Genomic DNA, 23,801 nt, shown 5'->3' with positions numbered 1-23,801 from the left:
CGGTGGGGAGCAGAGGGACAAGCATACTCCACACTGAGCATGGACCTTGAGGCGGGGCTCAATCCCAGGAAACTGATATCATGACCTGAGCAGAAATCAAGAGTCAGATGCTCAACTGACTGAGCCTCCCCAGTGCCCCATCAATTTTTTTTAATGTAATCTCTATGCCCAGTGTTTAATGTAATCTCTATGCCCAGTGTGGGGCTCGAACTCAGTGTGTTCGAGCCCCACACTGGGCATAGAGATCAAGGGTTGCACTTTCTACCAACTGAACCAGCCAGGGTCCCCAAGTGCACTCAATTTTTAATTTAAAAATCCTAGCAAACTACTAAGAGAAGGAAACTTTCCTAACTTTATTAAGTATCTATTAAAAAAAAACCTACTGATGTTGCAATGAGCATTCCTCTTAAAATCAGGACACTCAAAAGAATACAAAGTATTACCACTTCTTTTCAACACTGTATTCAAATCTTAGCCCCAATTTAAAAAAAAATACATAAAAGCTATCGAGACTGAAAAGAAACAACACTGTCATTTTTACTATTTTTAACTAACGATAGCCATCATATCATCATATGGAGAAAAAAAGAAATAAAAGCTACAATAACTGGAAAGAAACAACACTGTCATTTTCACAAACAATATGGCCCTTTAGATAGAAAAATTCAAAATAATTTCTGGCTAAATAAGAATGAGTAAGATAATTTAGCATATTTCTCCATGTACATTCAAAATCAAAATGATAAACTTCTTTCATTGTAGTTAAATCCACTTTCTGGCTCAATCTCAGAGAATAATACCTCCTCATTTTCACAGAGTAGGCTGGCATTGAAGCCCTTTTGAAGCAGGACTTCACTGAGCCGGACAATCCTCCAAAATCACACTTTTTTTTTTTTAAGATTTTATTTATTTATTTGACAGAGATAGAGACAGCCAGCAAGAGAGGGAACACAAGCAGGGGGAGTGGGAGAGGAAGAAGCAGGCTCATAGCGGAGGAGCCTGATGGGGCTCAATCCCACAACGCCGGGATCACGCCCTGAGCCAAAGGCAGACGCTTAACTGCTGTGCCACCCAGGCGCCCCCAAAATCACACTTTTAAATGTATCAAAGCACAGAAGAAAGTAAACTAACTGATACAGATTCTGTGGCACCGTCACTAACCCAGAGAACAGTAAAAGGACCAATATGTCTATCTTAATCTCAGCAAGGCATTTGTTTTTCACAAATGAAAACTCTGCTGGATATTAAATAAAATCTCAGTATCAGTGAAAAGAAAACATCAAATTCAGAATTAATTTCTACAAACTACATGATTTTTTTATGAATAATCATTATTTGGTCAAAATGAACCAGCAAGAAAAAAACCCTCCATTTAAGAATCCCAGATGCATATCCCATGTGACTGAGAAGACAATCAATTAAACAAACAAAAAAGGATGCCATGTATTTTAGCTGCATCTTTCTTAGGCTTGCTTAGATGGAATGGATTCACATAGTTATGTTTTTACTTTACATAAATCATAATAATTTTAACCACATGGATAACTTAAGACTCTTACAAACAACAGAAAATCCAAATCAGTCCATCTTGCATACACAAAAAAAAGGGGGATACGCTCACTCCCGTACTAGACTATAGAGATTTTAATTCCTTTTACTTTGTGGATCATCTTTTATCCTACTTTGAGGTCTTTGCATATTTGACATTTGTGAAACTTAGAAGTAGTGGAAAGGTTTAGCCTGTTTTGTGATAAAGCAAAGATTATCTTGTATTTCTGCAAATCATGCTGTTTCTATCCATTTATTCATTCAACAAGTATTTAATTAAATTCTATGATGCATATACTATAAATTAGATACTTAGGAGGAATACGGGGTGGGGGGGGAGCCAACAGTATCTAGAAAGACAAACTGTAAGCCAGAAAGTAGTTAAGTAACATTGCGATTATCCCTCAAAATGAGTGGCACAGCCCCTAAGCGCAATAGGAGTTCACAGAAACAGAATATCTAGGGTAGCCAGAGATGTCCAAAATATTTAATTAAAGAGACAAAACATGAACTATCATTTAATGAGCGGTTGATACTCAGATAGGAAAATGTAGATTCTGGGGTATGTGCCCAGATCCTTCCTTCAGAAACAAAAGCTCGTTCTGCCAGCTGCCTGGAGAGTTGGCTGGTGGAGGCTCTCACCTAAGGCCTTGTCCAGAATTGTCCTTCCAAGAAGGCATCTGCCTCTTCCAAGGTCACACTCTCTCTCTCTGGAGGAAGTGTGCTTCTAGTCACTGAAGTACTAAACCCCAGCCCCATACTTCGATTGGAACAGCCTTTAAAGGCCTCCCCACATCCAGAGCTCTCCCAGTGACGGTCCCTATGTGATCAGCCAAGGGCTTTCTTATAACGGCCTCACAGTTCATGTTGTTCCTTCACTCAAACCCACCACCTTCATTCCCTTCAAGGTGCTGCTCTCATGAGCACTCCACAATCAACCCTCTGCGTGAAAATCTCCACCCCAGAGTCTGTCTCCCAAGGAACCTAGTCTAAGACATGATAGAAAACAGAGAAAATCCTCAATGTAGAGAGAACACCAAGCAAAGACTTGACATTGTAAGTACTGGGGTAATTGGACAAACTAGCCTGGCTCACATTGAAGGCAGTGTGTGTGGAAAACGAAAAGTATGGTTGTACAGATTTTGGAGGACCCTGAATCCCACTCTCGTTTGGAATTCATCCCATATTCAGTGTTCCAAAACTCTGGCATCTTCAAAGGCCCAGGACTGTGAATTCATCCTCCTCGACGTCTGGACAGAAAGCTAAAAGTGACAAAGTGTAAGCATGAAAATTCTCTAAAGTTTGATTATCTTTAATTACATGAATCTTGCATTTTGCCCACAGTTATCGGCATTTGTCATAATGAATGCATACTCTTGTTTAAGAAGCATGGCCACAATGAGTGGAGAAACAGTGTGTGTGTGTGTGTGTGTGTCTTCACAATTCTAAATGTTTTCAGCTCTTAAAAGAGGGCTTAAAAAAGGAGGGGGATGAATAAAAATGAGAGTTGGGTTGTGTTTGGAAATGTTGACATTCCTTCCGCCTGCGCCAGCACCATCTCTACCTACCTGATGCTCATTTCCATGCTACCTGCTCCTAGCCTCTCTAACCATCACCTCTGATTTGTCTACGCAATGAGGGGGTTTTCCTCTCAGCCTCTGCCAATAGGCCCCATTAAGGTTTCAGTTGACAAGAAATTCACTACTAATATGTAAATACAGTATGCTTGTGGGAGTCAGCAGGGGCCTCAAGAAGACGAAATCATCTAAAACAAATGGCTTAATACTAAAAGCAATAGCACAGTTACACAGGGAGCTTGGAAAATCAGAATGGTTGTGGGAGCAAAGACAGCCCCTTAACTTGGTATCTCATATAAAAGCTGGATCCCATTCTTATCCGTTCTTATCTTTTTAAATATGCTACACAGTTATAATAATATCACATATATAATCTTGAATTCATCCTTTCCTACATTTTTAATGGTTCCATAATATCCCACCTAGAGAAAAGTTTATTTAAACTTTTAAAATAATGTTTAGTAAGAAGAGTAAGAACGAACAGCTAATTGCAGGAAAATGGGCTACCGTGCATTGTGGGAATAGATTAGAGAACAAGGCTGACCAAGCCCCTTTCCTTGTGGAGGTTCTATTTAAGAGAGGAAGCCAAACACTAAGCAAATAAATGAGAAACTGCCACACCTGATGAGTGCTGTAGGGGAATAAAACACGGTGGCATGGTAGAGTCTGATGGGAAGGCTGTTGAGACTAGGTTGTCTGTGACGGCCTCTCTGAGGACATGTTTAACCCTGAGATCTGAATGGCAGAAGGAGCTGACCATGTGAGTGAGGCATGCAAGGGAAAACTTTGAAGCAGAGAAAACAGACCATGCAAAAGCCCTAAGTCTCAAAGCTTGCCTTTTAGGAAGCTTTGTTTCTGCTACTCATAAGGCTAACCCTGGGAGACATTGTCCTGCAAATATATTCTCACTAAACGATCCAGAAGGAGCCAAACAAGTATTTTTAGAAAGAAAGCCAGCTGTCATGTGTAACAACAGGAAACAGAGGATTCAAATATATCCTGTGATGTGCCTAAATTATTTGGACTAAGAGTAGGTCATTTTATGATTTATAGAACATATTTATATTCATCCTTATTTCAGAAAGAAGTTAAAGTATTTTCCAAAGAAGTATAAATTATGACCAAATAGCATAAATAAAAAGTGGAGGGAAAAAGGTAAAGTAAAAAACATAGACACATAGGTGGGGAAAAGAATGAAGGTATAAATGGTCATAAAAAAAGAATCCTTATGTACTGTTGGTGGGAATATAAATTGGGGAGGGGTGAAATAGATAAAAGAGATTAAGAGTACACTTATCTTCATGAACAATGAGAAATGCATAGAATTGCTGAACCATTATAATATAGACCTGAAACTAATATAACACTGTATGTTAATTATACTTCAATTAAAAAAAGGAAAAAATGTTCATGATAATGGCCTGCATTCTGGCTACCACTAGGTATGGGTTTTCCAGAAGTCTATGCAAAAAAAAACCAAAACAAAACAGGGAATTCTATGAATTACACACTTCAAAATATTTATATACAATTTTGTTTTTCTTTCTTTCTTATTTTATCTTTTATTTTAATTCCAGTATGGTTAACGTACAGTGTTATATTAGTTTCAGATATACAATACAGTGATTCAACAATTCTGTATGTCAGTGCTCATTGTGATAAGCGTACTCTTGATCTCTTCACCCGTTTCACCCAACCCTCCACACATCTCCCCTCTGGTGACCATTAGTGTGTTCTCTATAGTTGAGTCTACTTTTCAGATTGTGTCTATTTTCTTTGTTTGTTTGTTTTGTTTCTTAAATTCCACATATGAGTGAAATCATATGTATTTGTCTTTCTCTGACTGACTCATTTCACTTAGCATTATACCGTCCAGATCCATCCACGTTGTTGCAAATAGCAAGATTTCATTCTTTTTATGGCAAAGTAATATTCCATTGTGTATCCATTGATCTATCAATGTACCCTTGGGCTAACTCCATAATTTGGCTACTGTAAATTATGCAACAAACCCAGGAGTCCATTTATCCTTTCCAATTAGTGTTTTGATATTCTTTGGGTAAATACCCAGGAGTGGAACTCTGGATCATATGGTAGTTCTATTTTTAATTTTTCGAAGAACCTCTATACTGTTTTCCACAGTGGCTGCACCAGTTTGCATTCCCACCAACAGTGCATGAGGGTTCCTTTTTCTCAGCATCCTCACTAACACTTTTTTTCTCTTGTGTTTTTTATTTTAGCCATTCTGACAGGTGTGAGGTTCATACACTATCTTTGACATTATGAAATTGAACAAGAGGTCTCATAAGAGGATGCTGCCTAATTCAATGAACATGCCTGTCTACAACATCCTTTAACAGATGACAAAACTGTATTTTCATGGTCTGATTCTTATGACTCTCAATAAAAGCTTCTTAAATTACTCCACTGCACAACTCAGGGGAAGTAATTCTTCAGTGGGTCACCCTAATGCTGAATGGGTGCCCAAGTCACCATTCAACTCACTTTATCCAAAAATATGTTTGCTAATAACTTGAGAACTTAATGTACATGACCTTCATGAAATAACAAAATATTATTTCTCAAAATTGAACTAGCCATAAACTTAGTGACACTGATCTCTTAGGTTCCCTATCAACCCATACACTGTAGCATGAATGTTGCCAATTGTGCACAGACCTCAACGTCTTAACTGAAAGTTAAGAAAAGGCTAGATGTAAAATAATTCTGTGGAAACTAGGACTTTAAGCTTCCACAAGGTAGAGTATTTGTCATCTCTATACTTTAAGAGGGCTGTTTTTCATATCATTGCTATACTACTAAGAGAAAAGATAATAAGAAATATATCAATAAGTATTTTCAGTTGGAGTAGAATAATATTCTGCACTTAAACTACAGCTGGCTTTAATTACCATTTTATATAATGCTCAGCTGATTATTATACATTGTAAACAAAACAAAATAACAGGAAAAAATGAAATAACCAAAACAATAGTAGGTCCTCTGGAGAGAATTCATAGGAATAAAATAGCATTAAAATAAAAATAATATCTTGGGGCGCCTGGGTGGCATAGTGGTTGAGCGTCTGCCTTCGGCTCAGGGCGTGATCCCAGCGTTATGGGATCGAGCCCCACATCAGGTTCCTCTACTATGAGCCTGCTTCTTCCTCTCCCACTCCCCCTGCTTGTGTTCCCTCTCTCGCTGGCTGTCTCTATCTCTGTCAAATAAATAATAAAATAAAATCTTTAAAAAATAATAAATAAATAAATAAAAAATAAAAATAATATCTCAAAAACATATGGCTACAATAAATCTTTTTACAATAAAATTCACTTCATACAGATATATTATTTCAATGTACAGACAAATCAAATGTATTCTCAATTCAATATAGCTAGTCACTCTGAATTTAGATCATGTTCAAAAAGCGAAGAAACAGCAGGAATTAAACACTCCTTTATGCTCCAGGCTATACTTCAAAAACAAGTTCTCTTTTTTATGTTAAAGGAACAACTTACAACCTAAAACTACCAGTGTGTTTCATGTAGAACATTACCCAGCAATCAGACCATTTAGATATTTTTAATAATTCATGTTTAGATGTCTTACTGTTGCTAAGAACGTCCAGGAACAAAGACAACAGAAACTAAGTCTATTTAACATATCTACCTTTTACGTTATTTAATTTACATACTTGATTCTACAGCAAATTTCTTGAAAACCAATCTCTAAATCTGAATTGCAAATATGAATTTCTTACTTCTGTTAGTATAGTGATGGGACATATTGATGAGTATGAAAATGGACCAAGCATATAAACAGAAAACCAAGGCAGGCTTTTGTAAAATTACCAGAATGTAATAGTTGAGAGTGCCCCTAAGTATTGCCAGTCTTTTCTAAATACACAGGAGTTTTTGAGGACAGGAAATGTCTTATTTGAATTTATATTTCTCAGTACATAATACAGCACCCAATAAATGTACCAAATGAATGTAAATGAAGTTCCAAACATTATGCACCAAAGAATTTAATAGCTGTTGAAAAGATAACAAAGACATAATGAATTTTCAGGAAAGTGAAATCTCCTATAAACTGCTGAGATATTCCAAGACTGCTAGTGGCAAATGATTACTCATACCCAAGCCACAATTTTCAAATTTGATAGGTTGGTCCTGATTTTTTTAATTCATAAGTGTATCTGACAACTATTTAGTAGAACACCTATTATGTAGCAGACATTTTCGAGGCATGAAGACATAAGCAGTTAAAAAGACAGACAAAACTATCTTCCTGTTAGAAGCTTATATTCTAGTGGGATAAACAGAATGTAAACTGAAATCAAAGGAATAAATCCAATAAAACAATATCAAATGACAATAAAGGATATTTTAAAAAAAGAAAAGCATGCTACAGAGAGTGATGGGGAGGCTGGGTCTGTGTGTGCTCTTTTAGTTGAGGGTGATCAAGGCTGCCTCTAGAGACAAGAACACATATTCGGGATTGCTTCTCAGTATCTCTAATGTCTCCAAATTGAGCCAAAGTATACTTTTGTGATACAGCCAACAAGCAAGACTTGCCCCCACCTCCGAACAAAGAACACACACACACACACACACACACACTTTGTTTGGCCAAGTGCTACTCTCCTTTCTACCTGTGCCACGATGCTTTTTCAGAGATCAGAGCTACAACATAAAAATGCAGATGCGCATTTTGAATTAGTTCTATTTTCAGGATACTAGAAGGTCATCCTTCAAGGGCATCTCTCCACATGGTCTGTCATGGAGTGATCAGTATTAATAGAAAAGAGAAGGCTCAGCATCTAATGTGATGGCAGCAAAATTTACTGGGTGTACCCCAAGTGCCAGGCACCAGACTGGGTTGTTTAGACTTTGTTTCATCTCATATATTCCTCATAAAGTCCCTTTTAGGTATTATTTTTGCAGATGAGGACACTGATGTTCACAGAGATTGTCAAGTGCAGTGCTCAGGATCAAGTCAAGAGTAAATGATTGCTAAGCTTGAGATATTTCCAAAGATCACCTGCTTTGTCCCATATAACTCTGTCACGCGACTTCCCCATGCAAATGCACTTGAGGGGTGTGCGTTAAGCCTTGCACAGTGGTGTGAATTAATTTTTCAGGCCCTCTCTTGAAAGCAGATATTAAAAAGGGAAAACTATGACTGAAAGTGACTTAGGTAGTTAAGTACATAATTAAAAGTTATTCACTGTACGTAAAGGGTAATTAATGTGATGGGGAATATTTTGCTCTAGGTCTTAAAGGAATAAATATGAAGATGCTATTTGCTAGCTGGTTATATCTTCAATGCACTTTTTTCCATAGAAGGAAAAAAATACACAAGTCAATGTTTTGTTTAATTCAACAGATAGCAATTAATCCCTGAGTTATACTCTGTGCTCCACTAGACACAACAGTAGATGCACGATAAAGAATGAGGCAAGATACTTGTTTCCCACCTTCAAGAACTAAAGATCTACTTTCAAAACCAAACATGATATATGAACAAACACCTCTTGTCAGCAGATTACTGATATTCATACCTCCTTCACTGTAGAAGAGCCCTCTGTCTAGCTGGATAGATTGTCCTCTACGACGGGAAGGGCCCAGAGGAATGACATAAAAAGCAGGCGCCCTATTCTAACCAATCACATCAGTCCACTTTTTAAATGTATGCATGCTAGCCTATACGATTCCCTCTCAGCTCTGCTTGAACTGTGTCCCACAAATTTTGATATATCTTCCTTTTCATTGTTTGATGGATTTTTATTTCCCTGAGATTTCGTCCTTTTTTAAGATTTATTTATTTATTTATTTGTCAGAGAGAGAGAGAGACAGAGTGAGAGAGAGAGAGAGAGCACAAGCAGGAGGAGCAGCAGAGGGAGAAGGAGAAGCAGGCTCTCGCTAAGCAAGGAGCCCAACGTAGGGCTCCATCCCAGGACCCTGGGATCATGACCTGAGCCAAAGGTAGACACTTAACCGACTGAGCCAACTGGGCATCCCTGAGATTTCTTCTTTGACCATATTATCTAGAAGTATACTCTATATTTTCACTGTGTTTTAGAAATTTTCCTGTTCTCTTTCTTTTACTGTCTTAGTTCTATTCCATTGTGATGGAGAAAACACATTGTATGATTTCAACTGAGGTTTGTTTTGTGGTTCAGGGAAATGGTCTGTCTTTGTATACATCCCACGCTACTTGGAAAAAGCATGTTTTCTGTAGTTGCATAGAATGGTCTACAAATGTTGACTAGGACTTAGTTGACTAAGTTTACATAGAATGGTCCTACTTAAGACTGCTGTTTTTCTTGGTGGGTTGACTCTTCTATTACTATATAATGACAGTTCCTAACGTAATTTTCTATCCTCTGAAGTCTGCTTTATCTGATATTAAAATAGCCATTCCTTTCTTTTTTTTTTTTTTAAGATTTTATTTATTTGACAGAGATAGAGACAGCCAGCGAGAGAGGGAACACAATCAGGGGGAGTGGGAGAGGAAGAAGCAGACTCATAGCAGAGGAGCCTGATGTGGGGCTATCCCATAACGCCGGGATCACGCCCTGAGCCAAAGGCAGACGCTTAACCGCTGTGCCACCCAGGCGCCCCTCCACTCCTTTCTTTTGATGTTTGCATATTTTTTTCTGTTCTTTTACTTCTAGCCTGTTTATATCTTTGTATTTTAATTGAGTTTCTTTGACATAGCATATGGCTGGGTCATGTTTTTTAATCCACTCTGACAATCTCTGTCTTTTAATTGGTATATCTAGACCATCTGCATTTAATTTAATTATTGACATATTAGGGCCAAAGTCTGCCATGTTATTTATTATTTTCTGTTCTTTGTTTTGTTCTTTTTCCTGTTCCTGTGAGTTATTTGAACATTTTTTAGAACTCATTTTAAGTTACTAGAGTTTTGAGGGCACCTGTGACTCAGTTGGTTAAGCATCTGACTTTGGCTCAGGTCATGATCTCAGGGTTCTAGGATCAAGTCCCAAGTCCGGCTCCCTTCTCAGTGGGGAGTCTGCTTCTCCCTCTCCCTCTGCTCCTCCCCCCTGCTCATGCTCTCTCTCTCTCAAATAAATAAATAAAATATTTTTTTAAATCTATTTAATTACTAGAGTTTTTGAGAGCATCTTTTGTCTAACTTTTTTAGTGGTTGCTCTAGGTATGACATTACATATATATACAACTTATTCAAAGGTGTCATTGTTTTACCAGTATAAGCAAACCATAGAAAACTTACCTCCTTTGTTCCTCTTTACTCTTCCTTGCTTATAATACAACTGTCTTAAATACTCTCTACAGAACCACATCTGACACTGTTATAATTTTTGCCTCAACCATCAAACATAATTTAGAAAACTTGAGAAGAAAAATGTATTATACTTAGTCGTATTTTTGCTCTTTCCATGTTCTTTCTTCATTCCTAATGTTCTAAAGTTTTTTTCTTTTATAATTTTCTCTCTGTTTAAAGGACTTCCTTTAGCCACAGTTTTAAGGTAGACCCACTGGTGACAAATTCTCTTGATTTCTCCTTCAATTTTTTTTTTTTGAGTTTCAGAGGTAGAATTTAGTGATTCATCAGTTACATATAACACCCAGTGCTCATGACATCAAGTGCCCTCCTTAATGCCCATCACCCAGTTACCCCATTCCCCCCCACCTCCCCTCCAGCAACCCTCAGTTTGTTTCCCAGAGTTCAGTGTCCCTTATGGTACAGCAATGTCCACAATAGCCAAATTATGAGTTCCCCTTCATTTCTAAAGGATATTTTCTCTGAGTTCTTTCTTTCTCTAGGTTCTTTCTTTTAACACCTGAAAAATGTTATGTCACCTCCTCCTGATATCCATTGGTTTGATGAGAATCTGCTGTCAAATTATTTTTCCTGTATAGGTATGGTATTTCATTTCTCTTGCTGCTTTCAAGATATATCTTGTCTTTTTTTTTCCCCAGAAGTTTAATTATAATGTATCTTGGCATGGATTTCATGGCAGGAGTGGCCTCATTACCACTCAGCAAAGTAGAAAGTCCTGACTTTTTTCTAGGCCTCCTCTGACATGACCCCAGTGGAGGGGAGAGGAATATTTCATTATTGCCAGGGTAAAGAGAAGCCAGGCCTCCCAGATGGTCTCCATTGACACTGGTCTCACATGGAGTAGTTAATGGTGGGGCCACAATGTAAATGTAAAATAAAACCGCAAAGAGAGAACACACAAATCTATTAGAATGGCTACTATTACAAAGACAGAGGATGCCAAGTTTTGGTGAGAATGTGGAACAACTGGAACTCTCATACAATGTTCATAGGAATGTAAAATTTTGCATACACTTTTCAAAACTAGTGGCCAATGTCCTAAAAAGTTAAACCTACACCTACCATATGATCCAGCCAATCCATTCCAGCCATTTACCCTAGAAAAACAAAAGCATACATCCATACAGAATACTACTCAGCAATTAAAAGAAATAAACTATCGATACATGATACAACATGGATGAATTGTAAGATAGTTACGTTGAGTGAAAGAAGATATACCCCCCAAAAAAGTACATAGTGTATGATTTCATTTATACAAAACTCTAGAAAAGGAAAACTATTCTATAGTGAGAGAAAGGAGACCAGTGGTTGCCTTGGGAGGTGGAGGGAGTAAGGAAAGGTACAAAGGAGGAATTACAAGGGGCATTCTAGACAACAGGAAGAGAGCAAGCATATGAGGAGCACGTCCTAACTAAGTCCATGTATCTTAAGGCACCTTCCAGGGAATTCCAAACAACATTTCCAATACTTATCATTGACTCTATGCCACTTGACCATATACAGGTGCAAAAGAGATATCACTATTCATAATAAAGAAATTCTGTTATAAAGAAGGAGAAACAGTCTCTCTGCCTCAGCACCCTACTTTGTGTTCCAGTATTCTTGTGCATTTATTTTTTTAAGATTTTTTCAATATTTCAATAAAATTTTAGAGGAAGAAGAGGAAAATACATAGGCTTAGTTGACCAGAAATGTAAATTTTCTTTACTCAGAATTATAGCTTGCTACTTATTGGTTTCCCTGTATAAACCACTGATACAATTCTTAACTAAATTCACATAATTTAATGTTTAAAGAAAACCCAATGGGTAAACTATTTGTAAGTACTTATTTTTTAGGTGCTCTTTTTTATTTTCAATATTTTTTTACTTTGAAATAACTTTAAACTTACAGAAAAAGTACATTAACAGCACAAATAACTCCATATACCTGTCACCTAAAGACCCCACTCACGTTTTGCAGAACTTTCCCAAGAACGTCCTTTTTAGTGAAAGTATCAGTTCTAGGACTGTATTTTGCACCTAGTTATACTGTCTCATCAGTCTGAAACTTCCCTTGACCTTCATGACCTAACATCTTTGAAGACACCAAAGAAGCAGGATTTCCCTATCAGGTTCATCAGATATTTTCCCATTAATCAATTCAGGTCATGCATGATGGGCAGAAATATTAAAGAAGCAAAATCATGTTATTTAACTGCATACTACTGGAGGCACACAAAATTGATTTGTCCCATCACTTGAGTAAAGCAATGTCAACCAGCATTCTTTACTATAAAGTTACTTTTCCCTTTGTAATTAATAACTACTTTGTGGAAAGATACTAGAGATTAGGTAAACATCTCATTCCTCCTCTAACTTTCACCCATTATTTTTGGCAACAACTAATGTTTCTTGCCTGAATTATTGCTAAATGCTTGCCAAACAGTGATTTTCTAATTCCATCACCTTTTCTACTCTTATTAATTGGCATTTGACTATAAGGTAAAGCTTTCTCTTCGCCCCATAAATTGAATATATTCATGTATCCCATTATATTGCTGTGTGATAAAATAGTCCTATTTTATAAGTAAGACAATCTGTTACTCTCATACTTTGAGTCTCAAATTGTCCCAAATTTAGTTAATGAAGACTCTTCAAGCTTTTGAGATGTTCCTATAAATCACTGACCACTTCTCTATTTCCTGACATAAGATGGTCCAGGTTCATCTTATACTTTCCCAGACTCAAGTCTAGAATCAACCATTTCTCCAAGGATACATGCCTGGTTTACTTGATGGGGAATGGTATTTAGAACTCAAAATCTGGTCACTAGGTGTGCTCATTCCTACTGAGGTGTTGCTAGTCCCAGGCCATCACAGTAGACAGAGTAAGGAAATAAATGCAGGAATATATACTTATGTATATGTTAATACATACAAATCTATACTTACTTCTATTACATTTATATCTATTCTTGAAGTCATGAGATATACCAATACCTCCAATTTTGTTCCAACACTACAGGGTTCATTCTACATTTTATCCTTTTTATATTTGTGATTCCCATCTCTAATAGCAAGAGAGCTGGCTTGCATTATTTTTAATATATTTACTTATTCTCTCACCAGCCCCCTACCGCATATATAACAAATCCCCTAATCCTACCAGGCCATTGTCTGATAATCTCCAGGCCAACCGGAGTTCAAGGTTGCAGACATGGTTGGAAAGTGTAGGGCAGGGTACCAGAGAAAAATAAGTTGAGCAGTAGTAGGTGTGTGAATGATGCAAGCTAATGGCTGACCACTTGTTTGATATGAGTCCACCTTATAACAGATACGTCAAATCAGTTAACACGAATATAGCCGATGTGAATAGAGGTACTTTGAAGTAAACAGAGGTGATAAAGTGGTTCCAGTCTACTTGGAGTGGGTCAGACTACATTTGGAGAAATGTAGTGAATTTGGTTTGCCACATCTTAATACACAGAGATTTAAATATTCTATGGAGATTTAATGGGGGCTTCATTATCCTGCTTTCTAATAGTTTAGGATTTCACTCTCTTGTAAATGTAATCATTCCTAAACCAAGATATATGACTGCCCTAAGCACCCTTCCAACCAATAATATTCAAGTAATTATTTTGTTTTTTCATGGAAATGGGAGAAGCTTAAAAGTATACACTTCTCTATGTTGAAAATAAGGGATTTATTGTGATGTTCCACATCATATAATTTTTTGGGAATGAAGTTTAGCTGCTTACAATATAGACGACATAGATCACTTGATCCCCATAAGAAGATATATGCCAGTTAATTATTCAGTTTCAGAATTTTTGACTGTCAGGTTCTTCAACTATCAAGTGGTTGGTTGAGATAAGTCTTGTGTTTGCACCGTGAATCTTTCATACATGTGCTGCAAAATACCATACTTTGGTGGAAGCCAAACCATTTCACATCTTCCTGATTATGTAAGATGTTACATGTGGAAATCTATATCAAATAGGATTACAGTTCTAATTTATTGAAGCGATGTCAAGCCTTCCTTATAGATTGATGCGTGGGCTGTTCACTACTAACCGGTCCTGAATAAGCCAATGAGAACACTAAAAGTATTCCATCGTACAAAAATTTCAAAGAGGTTGTGGAATAGAAGATATTATTACCTTATCCACCTTACATCTTTTATTTTTTAATTAAAATATCATTACCCAAGACTCTAATGCAATGATTTCTAGGCATGGTTTTGTAATGCCTCAAAGTATGTTAAATCATATTTAAAGGCAATATAAATTTATACTCTTAAATCACCTGGAAACAAGATAAATTTTCATCTAGAGAGGTTTTTGAAATACAATATTGTGTACAGTTTTATAAGCTTCTCAAATGATAAAATGTTAGAATAAGCAAATAAGCTAAGTAAGAAATAAACTAACTAAATTAGGTAATTAAGCTGTATAGGTAAAAACAGCGGGATACAAGTATTCTCAACCATTATACGTTACCTTTGATTTTTGTTTTAAACAATATTCATGTGCTCTCTTTAAAGTACCTTACTCCAATAAGTTTTCTCAAAACAAACCTACCTTACAAAATCTGTAAAGGGAACATATTGTCAGGTCTTGTATATTTCCAAAACTAAAGTAAGCCAATGTCACCAACTCCAGTGCCTCAGGACAAAAAAAAAAAAAAAAAAAAAGAAAAAGAAAAGAAAAAGAAAGAAATGGGAAAAAAAAAACACAACATAGAACAGATAATAAAGCTTGGAGTCACCTATTTCAATTTGTGATAGGTAAGAGACTTTAACTTATGTACTGTTTCTTACAATGTGGTCCAGGAATTAAATATGTAACAATCATTTCTGCCACTTCTTACTAAGTTCAGGTTTCTGGAATCCTCCTTCATTGATTTCCTGAAGCAGTTCTTATGAGAACCATTGACCAAAGTCCTGGGAGCTTTGAGGAGAATGCCAGGTCAACAATATCCGTTTCACCCTAGTTTCACTGGTTTTCTAGCAGGAGGAGAGGTTACAAGCTAGTGAGATTTTCTAATTTTGTGAAGTATGTAGAGTTCTACTCAAAACCAAGCTCTGTTATGATCAAAATTATTGTATATGAACATGCTTTAATAGAAGTTAGCTATTTTCTCCCTTCAATTATTTAAAGTGTAAATCAATCCTGAAAAAATTAACTACTCATCACTGCAATCCAAACTAATGGAGATGTAGGTAATATGTCACCCCCCAAAAAATCAATAAAATACACAGCATATCATTTTGTCATTGTTTGATTTTTGGTGAGGAGGTCTTATGATTTTATGAGACAATTCTGCCATCACTTAAAATTTATCAATACATAACTATCTGGTGAGCTAGTTTTTTTTTTTAATGAGAACTTGATAAAAATCTAGTTGGATTTATTTTCTTATTATGTAGAAAGTTTATCTATATTCCAAATTCTGATATTATTACTTAGAGAGAGTCTCAGAAATTTTTAAATAAGTTAATAAGTCTATTAAAACAATTCACTTGTTCCCCCTGGTAAACTGTACTATATATTCTAAGGGAGTAGACACACTCTAAAAGTATTTCCTTTAATGTTTCTTTTGACACAATTAATATACTGTGTCACAAAGGGTTATTATGCTTCAGCTTTTAATAGATAGAATTCTGTATAGTCTCTAATCATTAGACTAAAGAAAAACAATCTAGTCGCTCCAGCAATTTTACATTGCTTTTATATACAGACTTCCTTTGCTAACACTTTTGGCAGAAACAAGAATCAAGACATGCATTATAGGACTTTATAACTCTATACAACGAGTTTCAGTTTAAACAATGGCCATAGCTGTCTAGATAGCACAACGTTAACTTAAAGTTGGGCAGAAAAACTTGAGATCTTGCAAATCTTAGTTATCTGAAACCCATCCTTCTCATACCTGATAACATCCCTGCCCGCCTCTCCTTTTTTCTGCTAGGGCATTATTTCGCATTATTTTTTTTCTCTGCAGTTATTCTCTTCTCTTCGGTACTAGGGATACAACTCGGCTCTCTATCACTTCCCCCTGCGCGTGCCAGCCTTATTCCGACGCCGCCGAACCGTAAACCCCTAATAAGGACCACAACTGCTTTGTTGCGGGGGAGGGGAGATCTTGACTCTTCCACCTCCGGTCGTCTCCTATCAGTGTCCAGGTGGACGGTTGAACTGGGATGGGAACAGACCGTGGACATCCCTCCCCGCGGGCAACGGCATCTGCCCAGCGCCCTGGCTACCCGCAGGACGCTTTGCCAGCGCCGGGTTCAGTCTCCCATTCTTTTTATCCTGTCCTCCCGCTCTTCCTTTCTCCTACTGTATTTCTGTCATCAGTTCTTTGATGGCGAGAGAAAACAGCTCAGAGCTACACGTCCCCTCTCATAAATACGTGTATGCTTTTCCTGAATTTTTCTCCTGCCCCTTTCTCCCACTAACACATGTAGGGTCTGCAATGCAAAGGACTCTCCTTTCATCCAGACATCAATGTCAGCGTCTCAGTTTGACAATTTCATTCAACGCGCCAGCAGCTACCGAAGCCTACCCCTTACCAGTTCAGTTTTCTCCCAGTTAACCATATTCCTTCCCATCGCTGGGCACCTCTTCCACCTTTCTGGGTTCTACTACTGCCCACATAGGAAAAAAAAAAAAATCCAACACTAAATATAGTGTAAATTCCAGGAAGAAAGTGTGCATGTGTAAGACAGTCTAAGTGTGTGCATCTACCCGTCTCAGCCTGTCCGGGTCCTGTGCAAGAGGCTGCGAGATGCAGGACAGTCAGACCGCTCAAACTTCCCCTGCCAGGCAGAGGTTGGGCCCTCTCCACCTCACCTGTCCGCGCCCAGGTAACCAGCGAGGTGCCCGCCCGGCCGCGTTCCAGGACACCTGGCCCTGCCAGAGCGAATGCCAAAGAACTGGGGCCGCACGGCTGCCTCCTCCCGCGCATTTGTTCACTATCCCTCCTTCCTCCGGGTGTTCTGAATCCCTTCCCCAAAACACAATCGGGACCGCCCTCATCCACAGCGCCTTACCTCAAACAGGGGACCGATCTTGTTCTTCTCCAGGTAAGCCTGGATCCGGGATTGCTGATGAGACGCCATGGAGAGACAGATGGGGCCGCGGAGAGTGCGGGAAAAGCGCGCGGCCGTGCGCCTCGGCCAGGGGACAGCCCTCCTTTTTCCCGGACTGGAGCTGGGACAGGAGCTCCGGAGCCTCAGCTCCCCCGGCGCGGCGGGCAGAGCCCGGACCGCGGGCGTGGGCTGCAGCCCCGGGAGCCGTGAGCGCGTGGGGCGCCGAGAGCCGGAAGCCCGGGCGCGGCGCCGCCAACTCAGTCAACTCCGAGGCGAGGGGAGAACTCATTCATCGCGTTCCCCTCCTCGCGCCCACCTCCGCGGCTCTCCGCAGCGCGCGGAGCCGGGGGAAATTCAAGGCAGGGGTTCCAGGTTCCTCTCTCCTCTGGGCGGCAGCAGCAGAAGCCAGGAGGCGAGTGCTGCTCCGCCTGGTGCGGCGCGGGGGGCGCCCTCGGACGGTCGGGGGCCGCGGGGCTCGAACTCGCCGCGAGCGTGCGTGTGCGTGCGTGTGTGTCCGCGCGCCCGACTGTGTGCGTCCCTTCTCCCGGGTTACGGGAACAAACAGCCTGGGCTTCTCCCGGGGCTGTGCTCGCCCTTCCCGCCGCTCCCTAGCGACAGCGCCGCTCAAAAAGCCAATGGTGAAGGTGCTTCTTTCAAAGTGCTCATAAATCTGGTGCTTGTTGGCTACTCTTGGCAGCTACAAATGCTGTTCGGAAAGGGTCGTCCCCACTGCCCCTTCGTGAACCTGCCCTCGGCACCTCGTGCTCTGCCTGCACTAGCTCAGAATTCGAGAAAGGCAGAGGTATGAGAAGGTGCGTGGGTCTGAGGGTTTTCCGCTAAAATGAAGTTGCCTTTCTTTTGAATGTCTGGCCTGCCTTGGAGCACGTCAACGCGCGACTAGAGGCTGAGAAGCCAACTGAAGACTCCCGAGGTGTAGACACCCAAAGGTTGGGAGCCACCCTTCAGCTTTTGACAGGAAGAAGGGATAAAACTGAGCTGGCCTTCCCTTCCAAGTTTGAATTCCTGATTCACATATAACTATGTGGATTATAATCCACACGTAATTATGCTTGTGTGTCTATAGCTATACGCCAGATGCTGCTACTCTATTCCACTTAAAATGTTTCCTCTAGACACTTCAGGAGATCCTCAAGTTTAGCCAGTACCTTTCTTACTATGCAGGGATTTTCCGAATTGAAGATCGACAGAGCTCTCTTGAAAAACGCACTGAGGTCTCCAAAGACGATTTCCGTGGCTCCTAACCATCGTGTGTTTGTAAATATGAAGGTTTAGAATGAAGGGAATGGTTGAGCCTAAAGCAGACTGCAACAGTATAGATTTATTTTTATTTCTCACTGTGTTCTGGATTTCTGTAATTCATAACTTCTTTATCGGTATTGTGGGTTTTTTTTTTCTTCTGTAGGAGTACTTAAACAGATCTACTTATATGGAAACATGCAATGGTTAATGGAATATTCCAGAAAGTTCTGTTAATTCCATTTAATAATTAATATAAGAAGTCTGCCAGAATACCTAAGAGCTTAACCATCACTGATAACTTGAATTATACATGATTTGTAATGAAATGATCCTCCGTTTATTACTTTTACAATCAGACTTGGGTGATCTGCTCAGAGGGAGTTAATTGAATAGCAGTGAGGTGCATAGGGTTGTCATGTATTTTCCATTATGGATCAAAGGCATACTTACTTATATATTTTTAAATATGTTCAGGAGAAATTAATTATACATAGTGAATATCAACATTTTTATTTGCTTGAAGGTATGGTGTATCTATGACCCAACTAAAAAGTCAAGTGCTTTTGATACCACATTGCGCTGAAAAATCAGAGTGATATCTTCTTCCAAAAGACATGAGGAAAATGCTTCTTTAAATCAGATAATTAACATACATAGTCTTCATCGAACTCAGAGCAACTGCACCTTGGGACTTGAATAGAAAATAGACAGCTTTACTGGTAAAACACTTATGTATTAAAGGGAGAATCATGAAGACATACACAGTATTGTGTTAAAACACTGACCACCCCAAAGTTACATTTTTAAAATTAAGAAACTATTGCAGAAGTTTTTCAAGGCCAACCTCACATACCACCTCCTCCTCAAAGCATTTATTGGTTCTTTCCACTGATCCCCAAACCTGACTTCATTATTACAATGAATATTTATTGCACAGCCTCTCCATGGCAGACATTATGTTAGGGCTGAGGATTCAAAGGTGAAAAGCCTCTTTGCTCTCAGGTGTTCAGTCTTGTTGAGGTAATTGGCAGATACACAAATATGACATTTGAATGTATTCTGCTAATATAGGTATATAAAACATGCTGGGCACATATGGATGATGGAAAAATTACCTGTACTGAGATTCTCAAGGAATTCTCCACAAAGAAGGTATTTGAGCAAAGTTTTAAAGGAAGATTAAAATTTTTAAGTTTTCCAGATGGTATGGGTGGAGTGTGGATGGGGGTAATGTTTCAGGCTTTGGCGTTAAAAGGTAGCATATACAAAGACACAGAGCACAAAACAGGCTGGTGGTTAGAGACACATAGGTTCTATATGGAGGAAGATTGGCATGCGACGTTAAAAATGTAAGCAGAGTTTAGCTTATTAAAAGTCTTAAATGCCTTGTTAAAACGTGTAGACTTGCATCTTCTGGACAATGAGAAGTAACTAAAGAATTTTGAGCAGAGGAGTGTTGTGGTGAGGTAAAAAGTTTTAGAAAGATTGCTCGGTGCAACCTATCATGAGTGATGGTTGAAAAAGAATGATATGGAGATAGAAAGCCAATTTGGTTTACAGAATCCATAAGCAATCAGGAGAGCCAAATTTAGGATTAGGGATGTGGGGATGGAGATGATGGGATGTATCAAAAAAAAAAAAAACTTAAACACTAATTTGTTGATGAACCATACATAGGATGAGGTTGGAAGAGAGAATCAAAGATGATCCTCTTATTTCTGCAATGAAGCCAAGAGATTATAAATTACTTGCCCAAGTCACCCAATGAATAGTTGATAGCATTTTGATTCAGGTTTTTCTAACTCCAAAGCCGATGTTATTTTCATTCTCTACCCTGTATCCTGAAAAGTAGTCAAGAATTTAGTTTGCAGATACCGGTGTCCCTTAATGAGAAGGGCCGTATCTCATGACCTGGCACCTAGTAGGCACTCAATCGATAGCAGCTGAGTGAGTGAATTAAATTTTAATAGATCTGTTCAATCCAGCTATATTCTTTCAGGCTAAACTTTGCCTCAAACACAACGTCACTTATGTTCCATTTTGTTCCATTTCATTGCATGCATATCCTGATCCCTCTTTTGAATTGCAAATCCTTTAACATCATGAACTGTATCTTAATAATTCTCTTATACTTTATAGCATGTAACATAGTATTTTTTTCATCAGTAGGTTCTTCATAAATACACCTTTAATTAATGTCCTGTTGCTGTACATTTAAAGAATTTATTTCATTTAGTTCCTCTAAGATTAGCTGAAAAGCACCCACTGTCTTGGATTGAATTTAACAACTTTCTTCTGTGCACATGATATGTTGTTTTTATGATCCTTTTTATGATCCTCTCCCTTTTTTTTGGCTTGAGTACAGCATGAAAAGGCCGTTTTCGGTGAGATTGTTTTGACCTCATTGTGTTATAGGAGTGCCTGTCAGCATAATTTACAAATACACAGAATCCAGTTTATAGAATGTACTAAAGCTCTTGTCTTACTCTGTAAGGTACCTTGCACAGCTCCTTAAACAAATGATTTTTGATGAGACAAGAGAACAATGGTGAAAGCCTATTGACCTAATTAGGAAGTATTAGAATGTAATTAATTAAATATTAAAATCAAAGGGCAGAGAAATTTATACAGGTTGTGTATGTGCCCCTTTCCTGTATCTCTTTCACTTTTCCACTTTATAACAAACAGGGACAAATATCTTCACAGAGAATTCAGTGAACCATCCAGGATTTTTATTTTTGAGCTATTGGGTGGAAAGGTTGTGTCCGAGACTGAAATAAAGGAGATTCTGGAAGAGATGAAGCAGAAAAGTGGGGACATGGAATTGTCCTGAGTGATGGACTTCCTAAATGTATTTAGATTTCCAAGTCTGGATTGTCCAAAATGAATGATAATTACGGTTTAAACAACATTCAACTATTACACAGTGGGATACTCTATACATGTAAACTTCCAAAAATATATGTTTCGGGTCACAATTCAGATGATGTCTGGGTACATTTTGATGCTAATGCAAGAATATTTATTATCATTATATATATTATAATATACTTTGTTACAAAGTACTAATTTCAACATAGTGTTGGATTTGTGATTAGCATGAGGCCTCATATATGTGTATGTATGAAGGGTCGTTTTAGTGTCCCTTGACTTTGATTATCTCTTCAGTAGCTCCTCAGGAAAATTTAGAATATGTTTTCTTGTTTACTTGGGTAGTAGTACAAATTTAGCTGAAAGGAAGTGTGCCAGGTACTGTTTCAAGCACTTTATCCACTGCCCTCATTTAATTCTCAAAACAATGTCATAAAGTAGGAACTAATATTACTCCCATTTTTTTCAGGTTGAGAAGACTGAGGCATGCAGAGGGTAAGTAACCTGCACAACGTCACAGCTAGTAAGTAGCAGAGTCCATATTTGAACCAACGTAGCATCTTAAACACCCCTATTCTGCCTCCCAAAGCCTTGACTACCAAAGTCCCAGGCATACCACTTCCTTTTTCATTTTGACCAAGAGGTATTTTTTTAAAAGATTTATTTATTTATTTATTTATTTATTTGAGAGAGAGAGAGAGAGTACATGCACGAGCAGGCAGAGGGACAGAGGGAGAGAGAGAGAAAGAGTCCTCAGGCAGGCTCCCCACTGAACACAGAGCCCCACACAGGTCTCGATCTCAGGATCCTGGATTCAGCCCTTGAACTGAAATCAAGAGTCAGACACTTAATCCCCTGAGCCACCCAAGCGCTCCTTAACCAAGAGGTGTTTTGATGACTAATTTTACTTCCCTAGTGTGTTTATATGGGAAAATAGGTAGTGTAGGGAAAGATACCACAGTAATTTTCTGGCTGCATACTAAATGAATATACTGATAAACTGGCTTGTATGTGTCTCCTGTGCATTTGAGTAATGATAATCAATCACACTGGGACTGATCCTAAGTGCACTAATAACTGTGACTTACCGGACCTACAGAACTCAAATGATGCTGCTAGCTTATCAAGTCCTGCCATCCAGCTTCCTGAAGTGATAATTCTGTCTTTAATCTCCACATTTAAATATTAGGTTTTAATATTTAATTTTTAATATGTGGCATATTTATGAGCAGTTGTCATCTAAAATACTTTATGTCAATATCTTTTTATCACTTGTTTATTTGAATTACATTATGAATCACTTAAAGGAAATCTACAGATACCAAACTGTGTAGATAACTTTCATCTTAATCATCAATAAACTGTTAACTCTGACATGCTATTCACTTATAATTTCCAAAATGATGCTGTCTTGATTTTTCATCCCAATTAGTGAGAGTCTTTGTTAGGAATTTAAAAAAAAAAAAAAACCTTAAACAAAGAAAAATGTTACTGTAACATGATACTGAATTTATTGAAAAGGAGAAAATAAGAGCAGCTAGCAAACAAAAGATGACTTGGTAAGGAGAAACAATTCTACTTGTGCACCCTGGGGAACCAGGCACTCTGCCTAGGACAGGCTGTGCTACTGCTCCAGTCTGGCTATCAAAGAGTAAGTAACATGGGACCTATTTCTCAAACATGCATCTCTGGAAATGCCAACTAATGCTCAGTCATGCAGCCTATCTCAACAACCCCAGCACTAAAGGCTAAAGGTACATTTTAATAGAATTAGTGGAACTGTCACCAGCTAGACCCCAAGACCTGACCTTTACTGCCCACTTGCTTGTACTTACCGACCTTTGTCCCTCATTTTTCCTGAAGTTATTCTTTCCAGCTTATCTCTTAACTCAGGCAAATGAAAACCAAAACCACCACTCAAGTGATAGTGACAGCCCTGACAAGACCTCCAGGGTCCCAGACCACCCAGACGAGTCTGAGTCTAAACCCTGACTCACGCCTGCTCAGAGGGACCATGAAGAGACCTCTAGAATGACCGACAATTACCTTTACCTCATCTAATATTAAAATCCCTGCCGAAGGAGGAGAGCACAAGCCTCATTTACGTAACAGAATGTATGTATAGGCATGT

At 38.6% G+C, this 23,801-nt stretch overlaps 1 protein-coding gene across 1 annotated transcript in view; it reads right to left on the bottom strand.

The window, feature by feature from the left end:
- The window catches only part of C9H8orf34 (chromosome 9 C8orf34 homolog), a 366,424-nt gene extending 348,286 nt beyond the window's left edge, over positions 1–18,138 (bottom strand). The window contains 2 exon segments of the mRNA XM_034668153.1: positions 17,501–17,692; positions 17,694–18,138. Of these exon segments, the coding sequence (XP_034524044.1) occupies positions 17,501–17,692; positions 17,694–17,828 (327 nt within the window). The 5' untranslated portion in view covers positions 17,829–18,138.
- Positions 18,139–23,801: the final 5,663 nt, after the last annotated feature.

The sequence above is a fragment of the Ailuropoda melanoleuca genome, chromosome 9 (assembly GCF_002007445.2).
Source record: "Ailuropoda melanoleuca isolate Jingjing chromosome 9, ASM200744v2, whole genome shotgun sequence".
Taxonomy (NCBI): Eukaryota; Metazoa; Chordata; class Mammalia; order Carnivora; family Ursidae; genus Ailuropoda; species Ailuropoda melanoleuca.
This window is presented reverse-complemented; position numbering and strand designations above follow the sequence as displayed.